Source organism: Coregonus lavaretus (genome assembly GCF_964263955.1).
Source record: "Coregonus lavaretus genome assembly, chromosome: 31".
Taxonomy (NCBI): Eukaryota; Metazoa; Chordata; class Actinopteri; order Salmoniformes; family Salmonidae; genus Coregonus; species Coregonus lavaretus.
The window spans coordinates 3,229,261-3,246,181 of record NC_140018.1 but is presented as its reverse complement, the minus strand read 5'-3'; the positions used below and the strand labels follow the sequence as shown (position 1 = coordinate 3,246,181).

At 46.4% G+C, this 16,921-nt stretch overlaps 1 protein-coding gene across 1 annotated transcript in view; it reads left to right on the top strand.

The window, feature by feature from the left end:
- LOC311107036 (chromatin-remodeling ATPase INO80-like) overlaps positions 1-16,921 on the top strand; it is a 91,615-nt gene that overhangs the window by 65,192 nt on the left and 9,502 nt on the right. Inside the window, exons 28-34 of the mRNA XM_084149490.1 lie at positions 7,699-7,793; positions 8,487-8,559; positions 10,645-10,803; positions 11,655-11,757; positions 11,841-11,929; positions 14,848-15,006; positions 15,500-15,695. Of these exons, the coding sequence (XP_084005616.1) occupies positions 7,699-7,793; positions 8,487-8,559; positions 10,645-10,803; positions 11,655-11,757; positions 11,841-11,929; positions 14,848-15,006; positions 15,500-15,695 (874 nt within the window). The remainder of the gene's footprint in view (positions 1-7,698; positions 7,794-8,486; positions 8,560-10,644; positions 10,804-11,654; positions 11,758-11,840; positions 11,930-14,847; positions 15,007-15,499; positions 15,696-16,921) is intronic.

Sequence of the window (16,921 nt, the reverse complement as noted above, 5' to 3'; positions counted from 1 at the left end):
GTAGAATGTAGAGTGCAGTAGAATGTGCAGTAGAATGTAGAGTGCAGTAGAATGTAGAGTGCAGTAGAATGTAGAGTGCAGTAGAATGTAGAGTACAGTAGAATGTAGAGTACAGTAGAATATACAGTAGAATGTAGAGTGCAGTAGGATGTACAGTAGAATGTAGAGTGCAGTAGAATGTAGAGTGCAGTAGAATGTAGAGTGCAGTAGAATGTAGAGTGCAGTAGAATGTAGAGTGCAGTAGGATGTACAGTAGAATGTAGAGTGCAGTAGAATGTAGAGTGCAGTAGGATGTAGAGTACAGTAGGATGTAGAGTACAGTAGAATGTAGAGTACAGTAGAATGTAGAGTGCAGTAGGATGTACAGTAGAATGTAGAGTACAGTAGAATGTAGAGTACAGTAGAATGTAGAGTGCAGTAGAATGTAGAGTGCAGTAGAATGTAGAGTGCAGTAGGATGTACAGTAGAATGTAGAGTGCAGTAGAATGTAGAGTGCAGTAGAATGTAGAGTACAGTAGAATGTAGAGTACAGTAGAATGTAGAGTGCAGTAGAATGTAGAGTGCAGTAGAATGTAGAGTAGGATGTAGAGTACAGTAGGATGTAGAGTGCAGTAGGATGTAGAGTGCAGTAGAATGTACAGTACAGTAGAATGTACAGTAGGATGTAGAGTGCAGTAGAATGTAGAGTGCAGTAGGATGTAGAGTGCAGTAGAATGTACAGTACAGTAGAATTTACAGTAGAATGTAGTGTACAGTAGAATGTAGAGTGCAGTAGAATGTAGAGTGCAGTAGGATGTAGAGTACAGTAGAATGTAGAGTGCAGTAGGATGTAGAGTGCAGTAGAATGTAGAGTACAGTAGAATGTAGAGTAGAATGTAGAGTGCAGTAGGATGTACAGTAGAATGTAGAGTGCAGTAGAATGTACAGTAGCATGTAGAGTGCAGTAGAATGTAGAGTGCAGTAGAATGTAGAGTAGAATGTAGACTACAGTAGATGTACAGTAGAATGTAGAGTGCAGTAGGATGTACAGTAGAATGTAGAGTGCAGTAGGATGTACAGTAGAATGTAGAGTGCAGTAGAATGTACAGTAGCATGTAGAGTGCAGTAGCATGTAGAGTGCAGTAGAATGTAGAGTGCAGTAGAGTGCAGTAGAATGTAAAGTGCAGTAGAATGTAGAGTAGAATGTAGACTACAGTAGAATGTAGAGTGCAGTAGGATGTACAGTAGAATGTAGAGTGCAGTAGCATGTAGAGTGCAGTAGAATGCAGAGTGCAGTAGAATGTAGAGTACAGTAGAATGTAGAGTAGAATGTAGAGTACAGTAGGATGTAGAGTGCAGTAGGATGTAGAGTGCAGTAGGATGTAGAGTGCAGTAGAATGTAGAGTGCAGTAGAATGTAGAGTAGAATGTAGAGTGCAGTAGAATTGTAGAGTGCAGTAGAATGTGCAGTAGAATGTAGAGTGCAGTAGAATGTAGAGTACAGTAGAATGTAGAGTGCAGTAGGATGTACAGTAGAATTGTAGAGTGCAGTAGAATGTGCAGTAGAATGTGCAGTAGAATGCAGAGTGCAGTAGAATGTAGAGTGCAGTAGAATGTAGAGTAGAATGTAGAGTGCAGTAGGATGTACAGTAGAATTGTAGAGTGCAGTAGAATGTGCAGTAGAATGTAGAGTGCAGTAGCATGTAGAGTGCAGTAGAATGTAGAGTACAGTAGAATGTAGAGTGCAGTAGAATGTAGAGTGCAGTAGGATGTAGAGTGCAGTAGAATGTAGAGTGCAGTAGAATGTAGAGTGCAGTAGGATGTAGAGTGCAGTAGGATGTAGAGTACAGTAGAATGTAGAGTGCAGTAGAATGTAGAGTGCAGTAGAATGTAGAGTAGAATGTAGAGTGCAGTAGGATGTAGAGTACAGTAGCATGTAGAGTACAGTAGAATGTAGAGTGCTGTAGAGTGCAGTAGGATGTAGAGTGCAGTAGCATGTAGAGTGCAGTAGCATGTAGAGTGCAGTAGCATGTAGAGTGCAGTAGCATGTAGAGTGCTGTAGAGTGCAGTAGAGTGTAGAGTGCAGTAGAATGTAGAGTGCAGTAGAATGTAGAGTGCAGTAGAATGTAGAGTAGAATGTAGAGTGCAGTAGGATGTAGAGTACAGTAGCATGTAGAGTGCAGTAGAATGTAGAGTACAGTAGAATGTAGAGTGCTGTAGAGTGCAGTAGGATGTAGAGTACAGTAGAATGTAGAGTGCAGTAGAATGTAGAGTGCAGTAGAATGTAGAGTGTAGTAGCATGTAGAGTGCTGTAGAGTGCAGTAGAGTGTAGAGTGCAGTAGAATGTAGAGTGCAGTAGAATGTAGAGTGCAGTAGAATGTAGAGTGCAGTAGAATGTAGAGTAGAATGTAGAGTACAGTAGAATGTAGAGTACAGTAGAATGTAGAGTGCAGTAGAATGTAGAGTACAGTAGAATGTAGAGTGCAGTAGAATGTAGAGTGCAGTAGAATGTAGAGTAGAATGTAGAGTGCAGTAGAATGTAGAGTGGATAGTACGGTGGACTCCAGGGTCGCTCATCTACTGTAAGGAGACATCATGGTCGTCAGTGCGAGTGTGAGAGACATCCACAGAAACAGTGCATCTGGCCTGTAATTCTAAAGCATCTCAGAGTAGGACTGCTGATCCAGGATCAGGTCCCCCCCATCCATTCATCTGAAAAGGATGATCCTGGATCAGCACTCCTTGGACTGGGACGCTTTATGAATACGAGCCTTGACATTTGAAAAACTAAGATAGACTATATATACAAAAGTATGTGGACACCCCTTCAAATTAGTGGATTCTATTTCAGCTACACCCGTTGCTGACAGGTGTATAAAATCGAGCACACCGCCATGCAATCTCCATAGACAAACATTGGCAGTAGAATGGCCTTACTGAAGAGCTCAGTGACTTTCAATGTGGCACCGTCATAGGATGCCAACTTTCCAACATGTCAGTTCGTCAAATTGCTGCCCTGCTAGAGCTGCCCCTGTCGACTGTAAGTGCTGTTATTGTGACGTGGAAACGTCTAGGAGCAACAACGGCTCAGCCGAGAAGTGGTAGGCCACACAAGCTCACAGAACAGTACCGCCGAGTGCTGAAGCACGTAGCACGTACAAATCGTCTGTCCTCGGTTCCAACACTCACTAACGAGTTCCAAACTGCCTCTGGAAGCAACGTCAGCACAAGAACTGTTCGTTGGGAGCTTCATGAAATGGGTTTCCATGGCCGAGCAGCCGCACACAAGCCTAAGATCACCATGCTCAATGCCAAGCGTCGGCTGGAGTGGTGTAAAGCTCGCCGCCATTGGACTCTGGAGCAGTGGAAACGGGTTCTCTGGAGTGATGAATCATGCTTCACCATCTGGCAGTCCGACCGACAAATCTGGGTTTGGCGGATGCCAAGAGAACGCTACCTGCCCCAATGCATAGTGCCAACTGTGAAGTTTGGTGAAGGAGGAGTAATGGTCTGGGGCTGTTTTTCATGGTTCGGGCTATGCCCCTTAGTTCCAGTGAAGGGAAATCTTAATGCTACAGCATACAATTACATTCTAGAGGATTCTGCACTTCCAACTGTGTGGCAACATTTTGGGGAAGGCCCATTCCTGTTTCAGCATGACAATGCCCCCGTGCACAAAGCGAGGTCCATACAGAAATGGTTTGTCGATCTGTGTGGAAGAACTTGACTGGCCTGCACAGAGCCCTGACCTCAACCCCATCGAACACCTTTGGGATGAATTGGAACGCCGACTGCGAGCCAGGCCTAATCGCCCAACATCAGTGTCCGACCTCACTAATGTCCCCGCAGCAACGTTCCAACATCTAGTGGAAAGATTTCCCAGAAGAGGCCGTTATAGCAGTAAAAGGGGGGACCAACTCCATATTAATGCCCGTGGTTTTGGAATGAGATGTTGGATGAGCAGGTGTCCACATACTTTTGGTAATGTAGGGTATGTGTTGTAGATCTGTCTCACCACTAGGGGGAGCACAGGTACAGCTGGTTGCCCTGATCATCCTGTACCTCGTTATAGAGGGACTACCTCGTTATAGAGGGACTACGTCGTTATAGAGGGACTACCTCGTTATAGAGAGACTACCTCGTTATAGAGAGACTACCTCGTTATAGAGGGACTACGTCGTTATAGAGGGACTACCTCGTTATAGAGGGACTACCTCGTTATAGAGGGACTACGTCGTTATAGAGGGACTACGTCGTTATAGAGGGACTACGTCGTTATAGAGGGACTACGTCGTTATAGAGGGACTACGTCGTTATAGAGGGACTACGTTGTTATAGAGGGACTACCTCGTTATAGAGAGACTACCTCGTTATAGAGGGACTACCTCGTTATAGAGGGACTACCTCGTTGTAGAGGGACTACGTCGTTGTAGAGGGACTACCTCGTTATAGAGGGACTACCTCGTTATAGAGGGACTACCTCGTTATAGAGAGACTCTCTCTTGGAAAGGATGTGTGGGCAATGGGGTGAGGAAAAATAGATGCATGGAGAAAACAAAAGCACTTGGAGAAAAAGAAAGAGGGATCAAGCGAGAAAGAGAAGTAGTTTATTTGTGGCGTGTGGAAAGGTCTCTTGTTGAGCTGAAAGCGTGGGAACTGCCAGGGTGCTTCCAGCATTACAGCATTCTGCCCTCTGTACAACAATAGCATTCAGTCACTCCTGGTCCTCATTCTTTATAGCTCTATCGCTATTGTTGCCCCACACACACACAAACACACACACACACACACACACACACACACAAACGTGGACACAATTACCACTTTTATTCTGTAAGGCAGAACTTCCGTGGCGTGAAGTCATTGTAATTCTTCCTCCATTCTCTCATAGTTGGTCTTGTTCCATAGTGAGGTAGTCCGTTCCGTAGTGATGTAGTCCGTTCTGTAGTGAATTAGTCCGTTCTGTAGTGAGGTAGTCCGTTCCGTAGTGAAGTAGTCCGTTCCGTAGTGAGGTAGTCCGTTCCGTAGTGAAGTAGTCCGTTCCGTAGTGAGGTAGTCCGTTCCGTAGTGATGTAGTCCGTTCTGTAGTGAAGTAGTCCGTTCTGTAGTGAGGTAGTCCGTTCCGTAGTGAAGTAGTCCGTTCTGTAGTGAGGAAGTCCGTTCCTTAGTGAGGTAGTCCGTTCCGTAGTGAGGTAGTCCGTTCTGTAGTGAAGTAGTCCGTTCCGTAGTGAGGTAGTCCGTTCCGTAGTGAGGTAGTCCGTTCCGTAGTGAGGTAGTCCGTTCCGTAGTGAGGTAGTCCGTTCCGTGTTGAGGTAGTCCGTTCCGTGGTGAGGTAGTGTGTTCTGTAGTGAGGTAGTCCGTTCCGTAGTGAGGTAGTCCGTTCCGTGTTGAGGTAGTCCGTTCCGTGGTGAGGTAGTGTGTTCTGTAGTGAGGTAGTCCGTTCCGTAGTGAGGCAGTCCGTTCCGTGTTGAGGTAGTCCGTTCCGTGGTGAGGTAGTCCGTTCCGTAGTGAGGCAGTCCGTTCCGTGTTGAGGTAGTCCGTTCCGTGGTGCACACAGTGAGTGCATGCAGCTTGTGACTTGTTAAGCACATTTTTACTCCTGAATTTTAGGCTTGCCATAACAAAGGGTTTGAATACTTTTCATTTTTAATTAATTTGTAATAATTTCTAAAAACATAATTCCACTTTGACATTATGGGGTATTGTGTGTAGGCCAGTGACACAAAATCTCAATCTAATCCATTTTAAATTCAGGTTGTAACACAACAAAATGTGGAAAAAGTCAAGGCGTGAACGCTTTCTGAAGGCACTGTACCTCGCGAAGCAACTGCTTTCTATCACTCTCGATCTTCTCTCTTTCTCTGTGTCTTCCCCCACACTAACCTAACATAGCAGGCGTAAAAGAAACACACAGACCGGACAAGTAGGTGCGCAATGGATTATGGTCATTGTAGTTAATTCCCATGTTTTCTGTGCTAAACTATGTAGAGTATTGGCCTGTTGGAAACTACAACTCCCTACTACATCGTACAGTTCGGCCTTGATCTGATTTATCTCTAGAGAAACTGCACATTGAGATCACAGAAGAAGGAAAAAAAACGAACGAAATGGAATTCAAATAATTGAACCGACGTCAGTTAATTAGTTGTTTAAAAATAACCGACATTTCAGTTAATCGCTCAGCACTAGGAGATGGAGATCAACACATTACCTTACCACCAGACTATTTATAGACTAGACTTCATAAGCTAAAGAGTTAAGGGCAATGCCCTAAAACAGATCCCTGGGTAACCCCCATTGTACTCACACTGGCCCCTGAGCTACATAGAGGAACAAAGAGGTCAGTAAATACTTTTTGGTGACCAATATGTTGAGGTTTTTCCCACCACTTATAGTAAAACGTAGTAAAACTAGCATTTGACATGAGACTAAATCAGTGTCCACTCATGAACTGTCAGAGCATCCCAAGGTGGGCCAGTGCTGTTGCAAGGGCCAGAGGTCGAGATATAATGGAATAGAGGTGTGTTTCTTAACCAATGTTAGCACCGGGGACAGGCTTGCTATGCTGGGGTTATGCCCTGTGCGGAGACTGCGGACCATTTAAAAGGAAAGCTAACACTTGGAATCATATTATTTTGGTGTCCCCTCACACACTGAGGGAGCGTTCAGCAACAACATAACTAAATGACTGAAGGACTGTCTGACCAGGTCAGGCATTAGCAACGTCCCATGGACCTGAGATTGAGAAACAGTTATATAGATTAATATCCTGTGGCGTGGATGAGTGGACTCCAAACCTGTAGTCTGTGGTTTGATGTTCTGTGTTGTGGCCTACTTCAAGCTGTCTGAGTTCTCTTGTGTCATCGAGGGAGTGGAGAAAACCTCTGGTCAGGACCAGGCTGTCTCAAGCTGGGGCCCAAAGGCACTTAAGGCCACAGTGATTTCACAGTCGACGCAAACAGAGCTACGGATCTCAAAACTTCAGCCACACAAAAGTATTTAGAACTACGTAGAGAGCTACGCAAACAAACCTCTGTTGGATCCGTTGCGTAGACTGGGTAAAGCCCTTTAGCTGTTAGTTGACCCTGCAGGGGTCTTCCTCCTTAGAGGATAATTAGAATAACCCTTTAGCTGTTAGTTGACCCTGCAGGGGGTCTTCCTCCTTAGAGGATAATTAGAATAACCCTTTAGCTGTTAGTTGACCCTGCAGGGGGTCTTCCTCCTTAGAGGACCGTTAGAATAAAAACCAGCTGTTGGAAACCAAGTCATTTGCTGTCAGCTCGCTGACTGAGGGACAGATCAGCAACATCCCATGGAGCGGAGGAGGTTGAGAAATAAAACATTGGTTGTGTACTTCCAAACCTGTGGTCCCCAAGTGTTGCACTGTGAACCACATGCAGCTTTCCGAGTTCTCTCATGACCCATTGAGTGAAAGAGAAACCAAGACATCTCTTGCCAGGTCCCAGACTCTAGCTGTGACCCAAAAGGACTTAACTGCCCTATCATCGTCTCTCTCCATTCCAGTTGTTCCTAGATATTCTGTGTTGTGGCCCACTTCAAGCTTTCTGAGTTCTCCTGTGACTCAACAATAGCCAGGAATAAGCTAGTATCTTAAAACCCTTTATCTCCTTCTCTCTCTCTCTCTCTCTCTCTCTCTCTCTCTCTCTCTCTCTCTCTCTCTCTCTCTCTCTCTCTCTCTCTCTCTCTCTCTCTCCCCCAGGAGTACATGGTGTATCGTAAACACACCTACATGCGTCTGGATGGCTCCTCCAAGATCTCAGAACGCAGAGACATGGTGGCTGACTTCCAGAGCCGGTGAGTAGACTGTGTGTTGTCTCTTCTTAGTGTAAATCCTCAGTGGTGTAGACTATTGGCTGTGGACGGTTTGGTCTCACTCCTGTTTGTCTGTATCCTGCCTGTTTCTGTGTGTTCTGGTTTGCATTAGTTCTGTTCTCTGTGGGCCTTTTGGCGCTCTGCTTCTGGTTGTGTTGAACGTGTGCTACATTGAAAACGTCTCTCTGGCTATAAGATCTGCTGACGAGCATACCACCCTGCATCATGCTGGCTTGGCTCTGAAGCTAGGCAGGGTTGGTCCTGGTCGGTCCCTGGATGGGAGACCAGATGCTGCTGGAAGTGGTGTTGGAGGGCCGGTCAAAAAACAATATCCCAATGCCCCAGGGCAGGACATTGCCCTGTGTAGGGTGCCGTGTTTCTTGTTGGGCGTTAAACGGGTGTACTGACTCTGGTCACTAAAGATCCCTTGGCACTTATCGTAAGAGTAGGAGCGTTAACCCCGGTGTCCTGGCTAAATTCCCAATCTGACCCTCATACCATCATGGCCACGTAATCATCCCCAGCTTCCAATTGGCTCATTCATCCCCCCTCCTCTCCCCTGTAACTATTCCCCAGGTCGTTGCTGTAAATGAGAATGTGTTCTCAGTCAACTTACCTGGTCAAATAAGGTTATTTTTTAAAAGTAATGTTCTTCCTCTTTCCTCCCTCTCTCAGGACTGATATCTTTGTGTTCCTCCTGAGTACGAGGGCTGGAGGTCTGGGCATCAACCTGACTGCTGCTGACACTGTGAGTCACTCTGTCTGCTTCTCTCTCATCCACTTAAAGTGGAGCCATTTAAATACAGCGCCTTCGGAAAGTATTCAGATACCCTTGCTTTTTCCATATTTTGTTACCTTACAGCCTTATTCCAACATTTATTAAATTGTTTTTTTCCCCCCTCATCCATCTACACACAATACCTCATAATGACAAAGCAAAAACTGGTTTTTAGAAATGTTTACAAATGTATTAAAAATAAAAAAACGGATATCATATTTCCATAAGTATTCAGACCTTTACTCAGTACTTTGTTGAAGCACCTTTGGCAGCGATTACAGCCTCGAGTCTTCTTGGGTATGACGCTACAAGCTTGACACACCTGTATTTGGGGAGTTTCTCCCGTTCTTCTCTGCAGATCCTCTCAAGCTCTGTCAGGTTGGATGGGGAGCGTCGCTGTACAGTTATTTTCAGTTCTCTCCAGAGTTGTTAGATCGGGTTTAAGTCCGGGCTCTGGCTGGGCCACTCAAGGACATTCAGAAACTTGTCCCGAAGCCACTCCTGCGTTGTCTTGGCTGTGTGCTTAGGGTCGTTGTCCTGTTGGAAGGTGAACCTTCGCCCCAGTCTGAGGTCCTGAGTGCTCTGGAGCAGGTTTTCATCAACGATCTCTCTGTATTTTGCTCTGTTCATCTTTCCCTCAATCCTGACCAGTCTCCCAGTCCCTGCCGCTGAAAAACATCCCCACAGCATGATGCTGCCACCACCATGCTTCACCATAGAGATGGTGCCAGGTTTCCTCCAGATTCAGGCCAAAGAGTGCAATCTTGGTTTCATCAGACCAGATAATCTTGTTTCTCATGGTCTGAGAGTCCTTTAGGTGCCTTTTGGCAAACTCCAAGCGGGTTGACCTGTGCCTTTTACTGAGGAGAGGCTTCTGTCTGGCCACTTTACCATAAAGGCCTAATTGGTGGAGTGCTGCAGAGATGGTTGTCCTTCTGGAAGGTTCTCCCATCTCCACAGAGGAACTCTGGAGCTCTGTCAGAGTGACCATCGGGTTCTTGGTCACCTCCCTGACCAAGGCCCTTCTCCCCCGATTGCTCAGTTTGGCCGGGCGGCCAGCTCTAGGAAGAGGCTTGGTGGTTCCAAACTTCTTCCATTTAAAGAATGATTGAGGCCACTGTGTTCTAGGGAACCTTCAATGCTGAAAAAAAATGTTGGTACCCTTCCCCAGATCTGTACCTCGACACAATCCTGTCTCGGAGCTCTACGGACAATTCCTTCGACCTCATGGCTTGGTTTTTGCTCTGACATGCACTGTCAACTGTGTGACCTTATGTAGACAGGTGTGTGCCTTTCCAAATCATGTCCAATCAATTGAATTTACCACAGGTGGACTCCAATCAAGTTGCAGAAACATCTCAAGGATGTTCAATGGAAACAGGATTCTCCTGAGCTCAATTTTGAATCTCATAGCAAAGGGTCTGAATACTTATGTAAATAAGGTATTCGTTTTTTATGTTAAATACATTTGCAAAGATGTCTAAAAACCTGTTTTCACTTTGTCATTATGGGGTATTGTGTGTAGATTGATGAAGATTTTTATTTATTTAATCAATTTTACAATAAGGCTGTAACGTAACAAAATGTTGAAAATGTGGTCTGAATACTTTCCAAATGCAGTGTATGTATGTTTAAATAAGCTGCTATACATATTTCTCCAAACAGAGGCCTGTATGGCTGTATAACTGTTTTCCCCAGCTGATTTTCTAGGGGGCTGTGAGTAATTTGCCTCTCTTCCACTCCCTCCCCCCTCCCTCCCTCTTTCGCTCTCCCGCTCTCTCTCTCACGCTCTCTCTCTCTCGCTCTCCCCCTCCCTCTCTCTCTCACGCTCTCTCCCTCTCTCTCCCCCTCTCTCTCTCTCCTTCTCTCTCTCTCTCTCCCCCTCTCTCTCTCCCCCTCCCTCTCTCTCTCCCCCTCTCTCTCTCCCCCCTCTCTCTCTCTCCCCCTCTCTCTCTCCCCCTCTCTCTCTCTCGCTCTCTCTCCCCCTCTCTCTCTCCCCCTCTCCCCCTCTCCCCCTCCCTCTCTCCCTCTCCCCCTCTCCCTCTCTCGCTCTAGGTGATCTTCTATGACAGTGACTGGAACCCCACAGTGGACCAGCAGGCGATGGACAGAGCTCACCGCCTGGGTCAGACCAAGCAGGTCACTGTGTACCGTCTCATCTGTCAGCTCACTATAGAGGAGAGGATACTGCAGAGGGCCAAGGAGAAGAGTGAGGTGAGACACTCACACATACAGACATACACACACTACTTTGGGTCAAGAAGAAGATGGAGCTCACAGTACTGACATCCTACAGGATTTAATACGATGCTTTGAACAGTACTGACATCCAACAGGATTTAATGCGATGCTCTGAACGGTACTGACATCCTACAGGATTTAATACGATGCTTTGAACAGTACTGACATCCTACAGGATTTAATACGATGCTCTGAACGGTACTGACATCCTACAGGATTTAATACGATGCTCTGAACGGTACTGACATCCAACAGGATTTAATATGATGCTCTGAACGGTACTGACATCCAACAGGATTTAATATGATGCTCTGAACGGTACTGACATCCTACAGGATTTAATACGATGCTCTGAACGGTACTGACATCCTACAGGATTTAATACGATGCTCTGAACGGTACTGACATCCTACAGGATTTAATACGATGCTCTGAACGGTACTGACATCCTACAGGATTTAATACGATGCTCTGAACAGTACTGACATCCTACAGGATTTAATACGATGCTTTGAACAGTACTGACATCCTACAGGATTTAATACGATGCTTTGAACGGTACTGACATCCTACAGGATTTAATACGATGCTCTGAACGGTACTGACATCCTACAGGATTTAATACGATGCTCTGAACGGTACTGACATCCAACAGGATTTAATACGATGCTCTGAACGGTACTGACATCCAACAGGATTTAATACGATGCTCCGAACAGTTTCTATTTTCTCACAGCTTTCTATCCTTTTTAGAGAGAGAACCCAAAGGCCTTGGTCCTAGTTAACCCTTTGTAACCCTGTGTCCCTCTCTCTCCCCCCATCAGATCCAGAGGATGGTGATCTCCGGGGGTAACTTTAAACCAGACACCCTGAAGCCTAAAGAGGTGGTCAGTCTGCTGTTGGATGACGAGGAGCTGGAGAAGAGACGTGAGGGGACTTTTCAGCAATGTGATTGGTTGCTGTGTTCGTGTGAGAGCCTGTTACTGATACCTCTGTATTGTGTCCTGCAGTGCGTGTTCGTCAGGAGGAGAAGAGACAACAGGAGGAGTGCAGCAAGGTGAAGGACCGCAAGAGGAAGAGAGAGAAATACGCTGACAAGGTACTAATGTCACCCTAATGTCACTTTAATGTCACCCTAATGTCAATTTGTCACCCTAATGTCACCCTAATGTCAATTTGTCACCCTAATGTCACCCTAATGTCAATTTGTCACCCTAATGTCACCCTTATGTCACCCTAATGTCACCCTGTCACTTTAATGTCACTTTAATGTCACCCTAATGTCACCCTGTCACTTTAATGTCACCCTTATGTCATCCTAGTGTCACCCTTATGTCACCCTAATGTCACCCTTATGTCACGCCTTTTTAATGCTTGCTTTTTAAAGAATACACATACAGTGCATTCAGAAAGTATTCAGACTTATTTACTTTTTCCACATTTTGTTAGGTTACAGCCTTATTCTAAAATTGATTAAATTGTTATTTCTCATCAATCTACACACAATACCTCATAATGACAAAGCAAAAACTGGTTTTTAGAAAGTTTTGCAAATGTATTAAAAATAAACAACTGAACTATCACATTTACATAAGTATTCAGACCCTTTACTCAGTATTTTGTTGAATACCTTTGTCAGCGATTACAGCCTCGAGTCTTCTTGGGTATGGCGCTACAAGCTTGGCACACCTGTATTTGGGGAGTTTCTCCCATTCTTCTCTGCAGGTCCTCTCAAGCTCTGTCAGGTTGGATGGGGAGTGTCGCTGTACAGTTATTTTCAGTTCTCTCCAGAGATGTTCGATCGTGTTTAAGTCCGGGCTCTGGCTGGGCCACTCAAGGACATTCAGAGACTTGTCCCGAAGCCACTCCTGCGTTGTCTTGGCTGTGTGCTTAGGGTCGTTGACCTGTTGGAAGGTGAACCTTCGCCCCAGTCTGAGGTCCTGAGTGCTCTTTGCTCTGTTCATCTTTCCCTCGATCCTGCCTAGTCTCCCAGTCCCTGCCGCTGAAAAACATCTCCACAGCATGATGCTGCCACCACCATGCTTCACCGTAGGGATGGTGCCAGGTTTCCTCTAGATGTGACGCTTGGCATTCAGGCCAAAGAGTTCAATCTTGGTTTCATCAGACCAGAGAATCTTGTTTCTCATGGTCTGAGAGTCCTTTAAGTGCCTTTTGGCAAACTCCAACGGGCTGTCATGTGCCTTTTACTGAGGAGTGGCTTCCGTCTGGCCACTCTACCATAAAGGCCTGATTGGTGGAGTGCTGCAGAGATGGTTGTCCTTCTGGAAGGTTCTCCCATCTCCACAGAGGAACTCTAGAGCTCTGTCAGAGTGACCATTGGGTTCTTGGTCACCTCCCTGACCAAGGCCTTTATCCCCCGATTGCTCAGTTTGGCCAGGCGGCCAGCTCTAGGAAGAGTCTTGGTGGTCCCAAACTTCTTCAATTTAAGAATGATGCAAAAAAATGTTGGTACCCTTCCCCAGATCTGTGCCTCGACACAATCCTGTCTCGGAGCTCTACGGACAATTCCTTCGACCTCATTGTTTGATTTTTGCTCTGACATGCACTGTCAACTATGGGACCTTATATAGACAGGTGTGTGCCTTTCCAAATCATGTCCAATCAATTGAATTGACCAAAGGTGGACTCCAATCAAGTTGCAGAAACATCTCAAGGATGATCAATGGAAACAGGATACACCTGAGCTCAACTTCAAGTCTCATAGCAAAGGGTCTGAATACTTATGTAAATAAAGTATTTCTGTTTTTTTATTTGTAATAAATTAGCACACACAACAAAATCTGTTTTTGCTTTGTCATAATGGGGATTTTTATTTATTTTATCCATTTTAGAATAAGCCTGTAACATAACAAAATGTGGAAAAAGTCAAGGGGTCTGAATACTTTCCGAATGCACTGTATATGACATATCAGGGACATATTATTGTTCCCGACAACACCTCAAAGAGAAAAAAATATATATAATGCTTATTTATTAGTTAGAGAAGAACATTGGGGCTTTAATCCCAGAACTACTCACATCAAAGAGCATTACAGCACGGTGCCCCCCCTTACAGAGGGAAGAGCAGGAAGCCACTGAAGATGCTGTGGTTATCCCCATTGTCAAAGATCCCTGTACCTTCAGGGAGATGCACAGAAACCCTACCTCCCACTTCCAGCTCAAAAATCAATGCATTGGATATGGAAGTTTGACCCTCCCCACTATTGCCTTCCCCAATCAACACAACTTGTTGTCCATTCTGGTCAAGGCATACAGTCGTGTATCCCCCACTGTAATTATCACTGATGCTGTGACTCTGAAGTAGTAGACTCTCACTGATGCTGTGACCCAAGTCCATTCAGATCCGAGAGGAGTTCCACACCTTTCCTATAACCACCTCCCTCTCTCCCCCCCCTCTCTCTCTCTCTCTCTCCCCCTCTCTCTCTCTCTCTCTCCCTCTCCCTCTCTCCCCCCCCTCTCTCTCCTTCTCTCCCCCTCTCTCTCTCTCTCTCTCCCTCTCCCTCTCTCCCCCCCCTCTCTCTCTCTCTCTCTCTCCCTCTCTCCCCCTCTCTCTCTCTCCCTCTCTCCACCTCTCTCTCCCTCTCTCCACCTCTCTCTCTCTCCCTCTCTCCACCTCTCTCTCTCTCCCTCTCTCCCCCTCTCTCTCTCTCCCTCTCTCTCTCTCTCTCCCTCTCTCCCTCTCTCTCTCCCCCTCTCTCTCTCTCCCCCTCCCTCTCTCTCTCCCCCTCCCTCCCTCTCTCCCCCTCCCTCCCTCTCCCCCTCCCTCTCTCTCCCCCTCCCTCTCTCTCTCCCTCTCTCTCCCCCTCCCTCTCTCTCCCCCTCCCTCCCTCTCCCCCTCTCTCTCTCCCTCCCTCTCTCTCTCCCCCTCCCTCTCCCCCTCTCTCTCCCTCTCCCCCTCCCTCTCTCTCCCCCTCCCTCTCACCCCCCCCCCTCTCTCTCTCTCTCTCTCTCTCTCTCTCCCCCTGTCCCTCTCCCCCCCTCTCTCTCTCCATACAGAGAAAGAAGGATGACGAGGATCCTAAGAGGAGGAAAGAAGTGAACCTGGTCATCCCTTACATCCCGTCTGCAGACAACTCTAACCTCTCAGCCGATGGAGATGATTCATTCATCAGTGTAGACATGGACGACTCTGCCATGCCCAGCCCCTTCAGCGAGGTGAGAGATGGAGGAGTGAGTGGGAGGGAGGTTAGACCTGCTGCATCTGTAAACTCTGAACTTACTGCTTCTATTCCTCCTTCTCTGGACTGGTCTTCCCTCTATATCTTGTCTCCGTTGTGGACTCTGCTATTCCCTTTCTCCTCCTACTTTTATCCCTTCTCCTCCTCCTCTCTCTCCACCTCCTTTGTGCCCCCTTCTTGGCATTCCTGCCTCCTCTCCCGGCCCCTCTCCCCTCCCTGCCCCTCTCCCCTCCCGGCCCCTCCCCTCTCCCTTCTCCTCTCCCCTTCCGGCCCCTCTACCTTCCCGGCCCCTCTCCCCTCCCGGCCCCTCTACCCTCCCGGCCCCTCTCCTCTCCCGGCCCCTTTCTTCTTCTCTTCTTCCTCCTTCTCTGCCTCCCTTGAGGCCCTGTGCCCCTCTCTTCCTCCTCCTCCTCCTCCTCCTCCACCCTAACCCCCAGGTGTGTGCGTCTCTCCTCTCTCTCCCTGGTCAGATCTCTCTGAGTAGTGAGCTCCAGCCCAGCTCCCTGCCTCCAGACCACGACCCAGACCAGGACCCAGACCCAGACCAGGACGAGAGCAGCAGTGACATGCTAGTCATCGTAGACGACCCTGTGTCTTCAGCACCTCAGTCCAGAGCCACCAACTCACCTGTCAGCGTGTCTGGATCCATGTCGGACAACATGAACGGTAAGAGGAGGATAGTTAATCAATCCTCAGACAAATCAATTAAACAATCAGTCCGTCGATCAGTTAGGCAATCAGTGAACACAGGACTGATTGTGATAGAGCCAGTTAATTGATTGATCAGTCAATCCATCCATCAATTAATTTGTCAATCAGTCAATCAATGAACATCCGAGTGATTGTAGTACTTGAAGCTATCCTGTACAACATGTGGGTGGTCCGTGTTTTGTGATTAGGTGATATGTGTTCAACTCGAAGACAAAGGTTCTTAAAAGGTCAAGTTATGAATCATGCATTGTGAATCACATACAATCATCTACTCTGGCACATGGTGAGTACCTTTGAGCTAGCATAGTAGTAGCATCAAAGTCTCTGACAAGTTTGACACACAGTTGAAGTAAACAACGGTACGTAGTAGAGATGATGTCAGTCAGAAGAGGTAAACAACAGTACGTAGTAGTGATGATGTCAGTCAGAAGAGGTAAACAACAGTACGTAGTAGTGATGATGTCAGTCAGAAGAGGTAAACAACAGTACGTAGTAGTGAAGATGTCAGTCAGAAGAGGTAAACAACAGTACGTAGTAGTGATGATGTCAGTCAGAAGAGGTAAACAACAGTACGTAGTAGTGATGATGTCAGTCAGAAGAGGTAAACAACAGTACGTAGTAGTGATGATGTCAGTCAGAAGAGGTAAACAACAGTACGTAGTAGTGATGAGGTCAGTCAGAAGAGGTAAACAACAGTACGTAGTAGTGATGATGTCAGTCAGAAGAGGTAAACAACAGTACGTAGTAGTGATGATGTCAGTCAGAAGAGGTAAACAACAGTACGTAGTAGTGATGATGTCAGTCAGAAGAGGTAAACAACAGTACGTAGTAGTGATGATGTCAGTCAGAAGAGGTAAACAACAGTACGTAGTAGTGATGATGTCAGTAAGAAGAGGTAAACAACAGTACGTAGTAGTGATGATGTCAGTCAGAAGAGGTAAACAACAGTACGTAGTAGTGATGATGTCAGTCAGAAGAGGTAAACAACAGTACGTAGTAGTGATGATGTCAGTCAGAAGAGGTAAACAACAGTACGTAGTAGTGATGATGTCAGTCAGAAGAGGTAAACAACAGTACGTAGTAGTGATGATGTCAGTCAGAAGAGGTAAACAACAGTACGTAGTAGTGATGAGGTCAGTCAGAAGAGGTAAACAACAGTACGTAGTAGTGATGATGTCAGT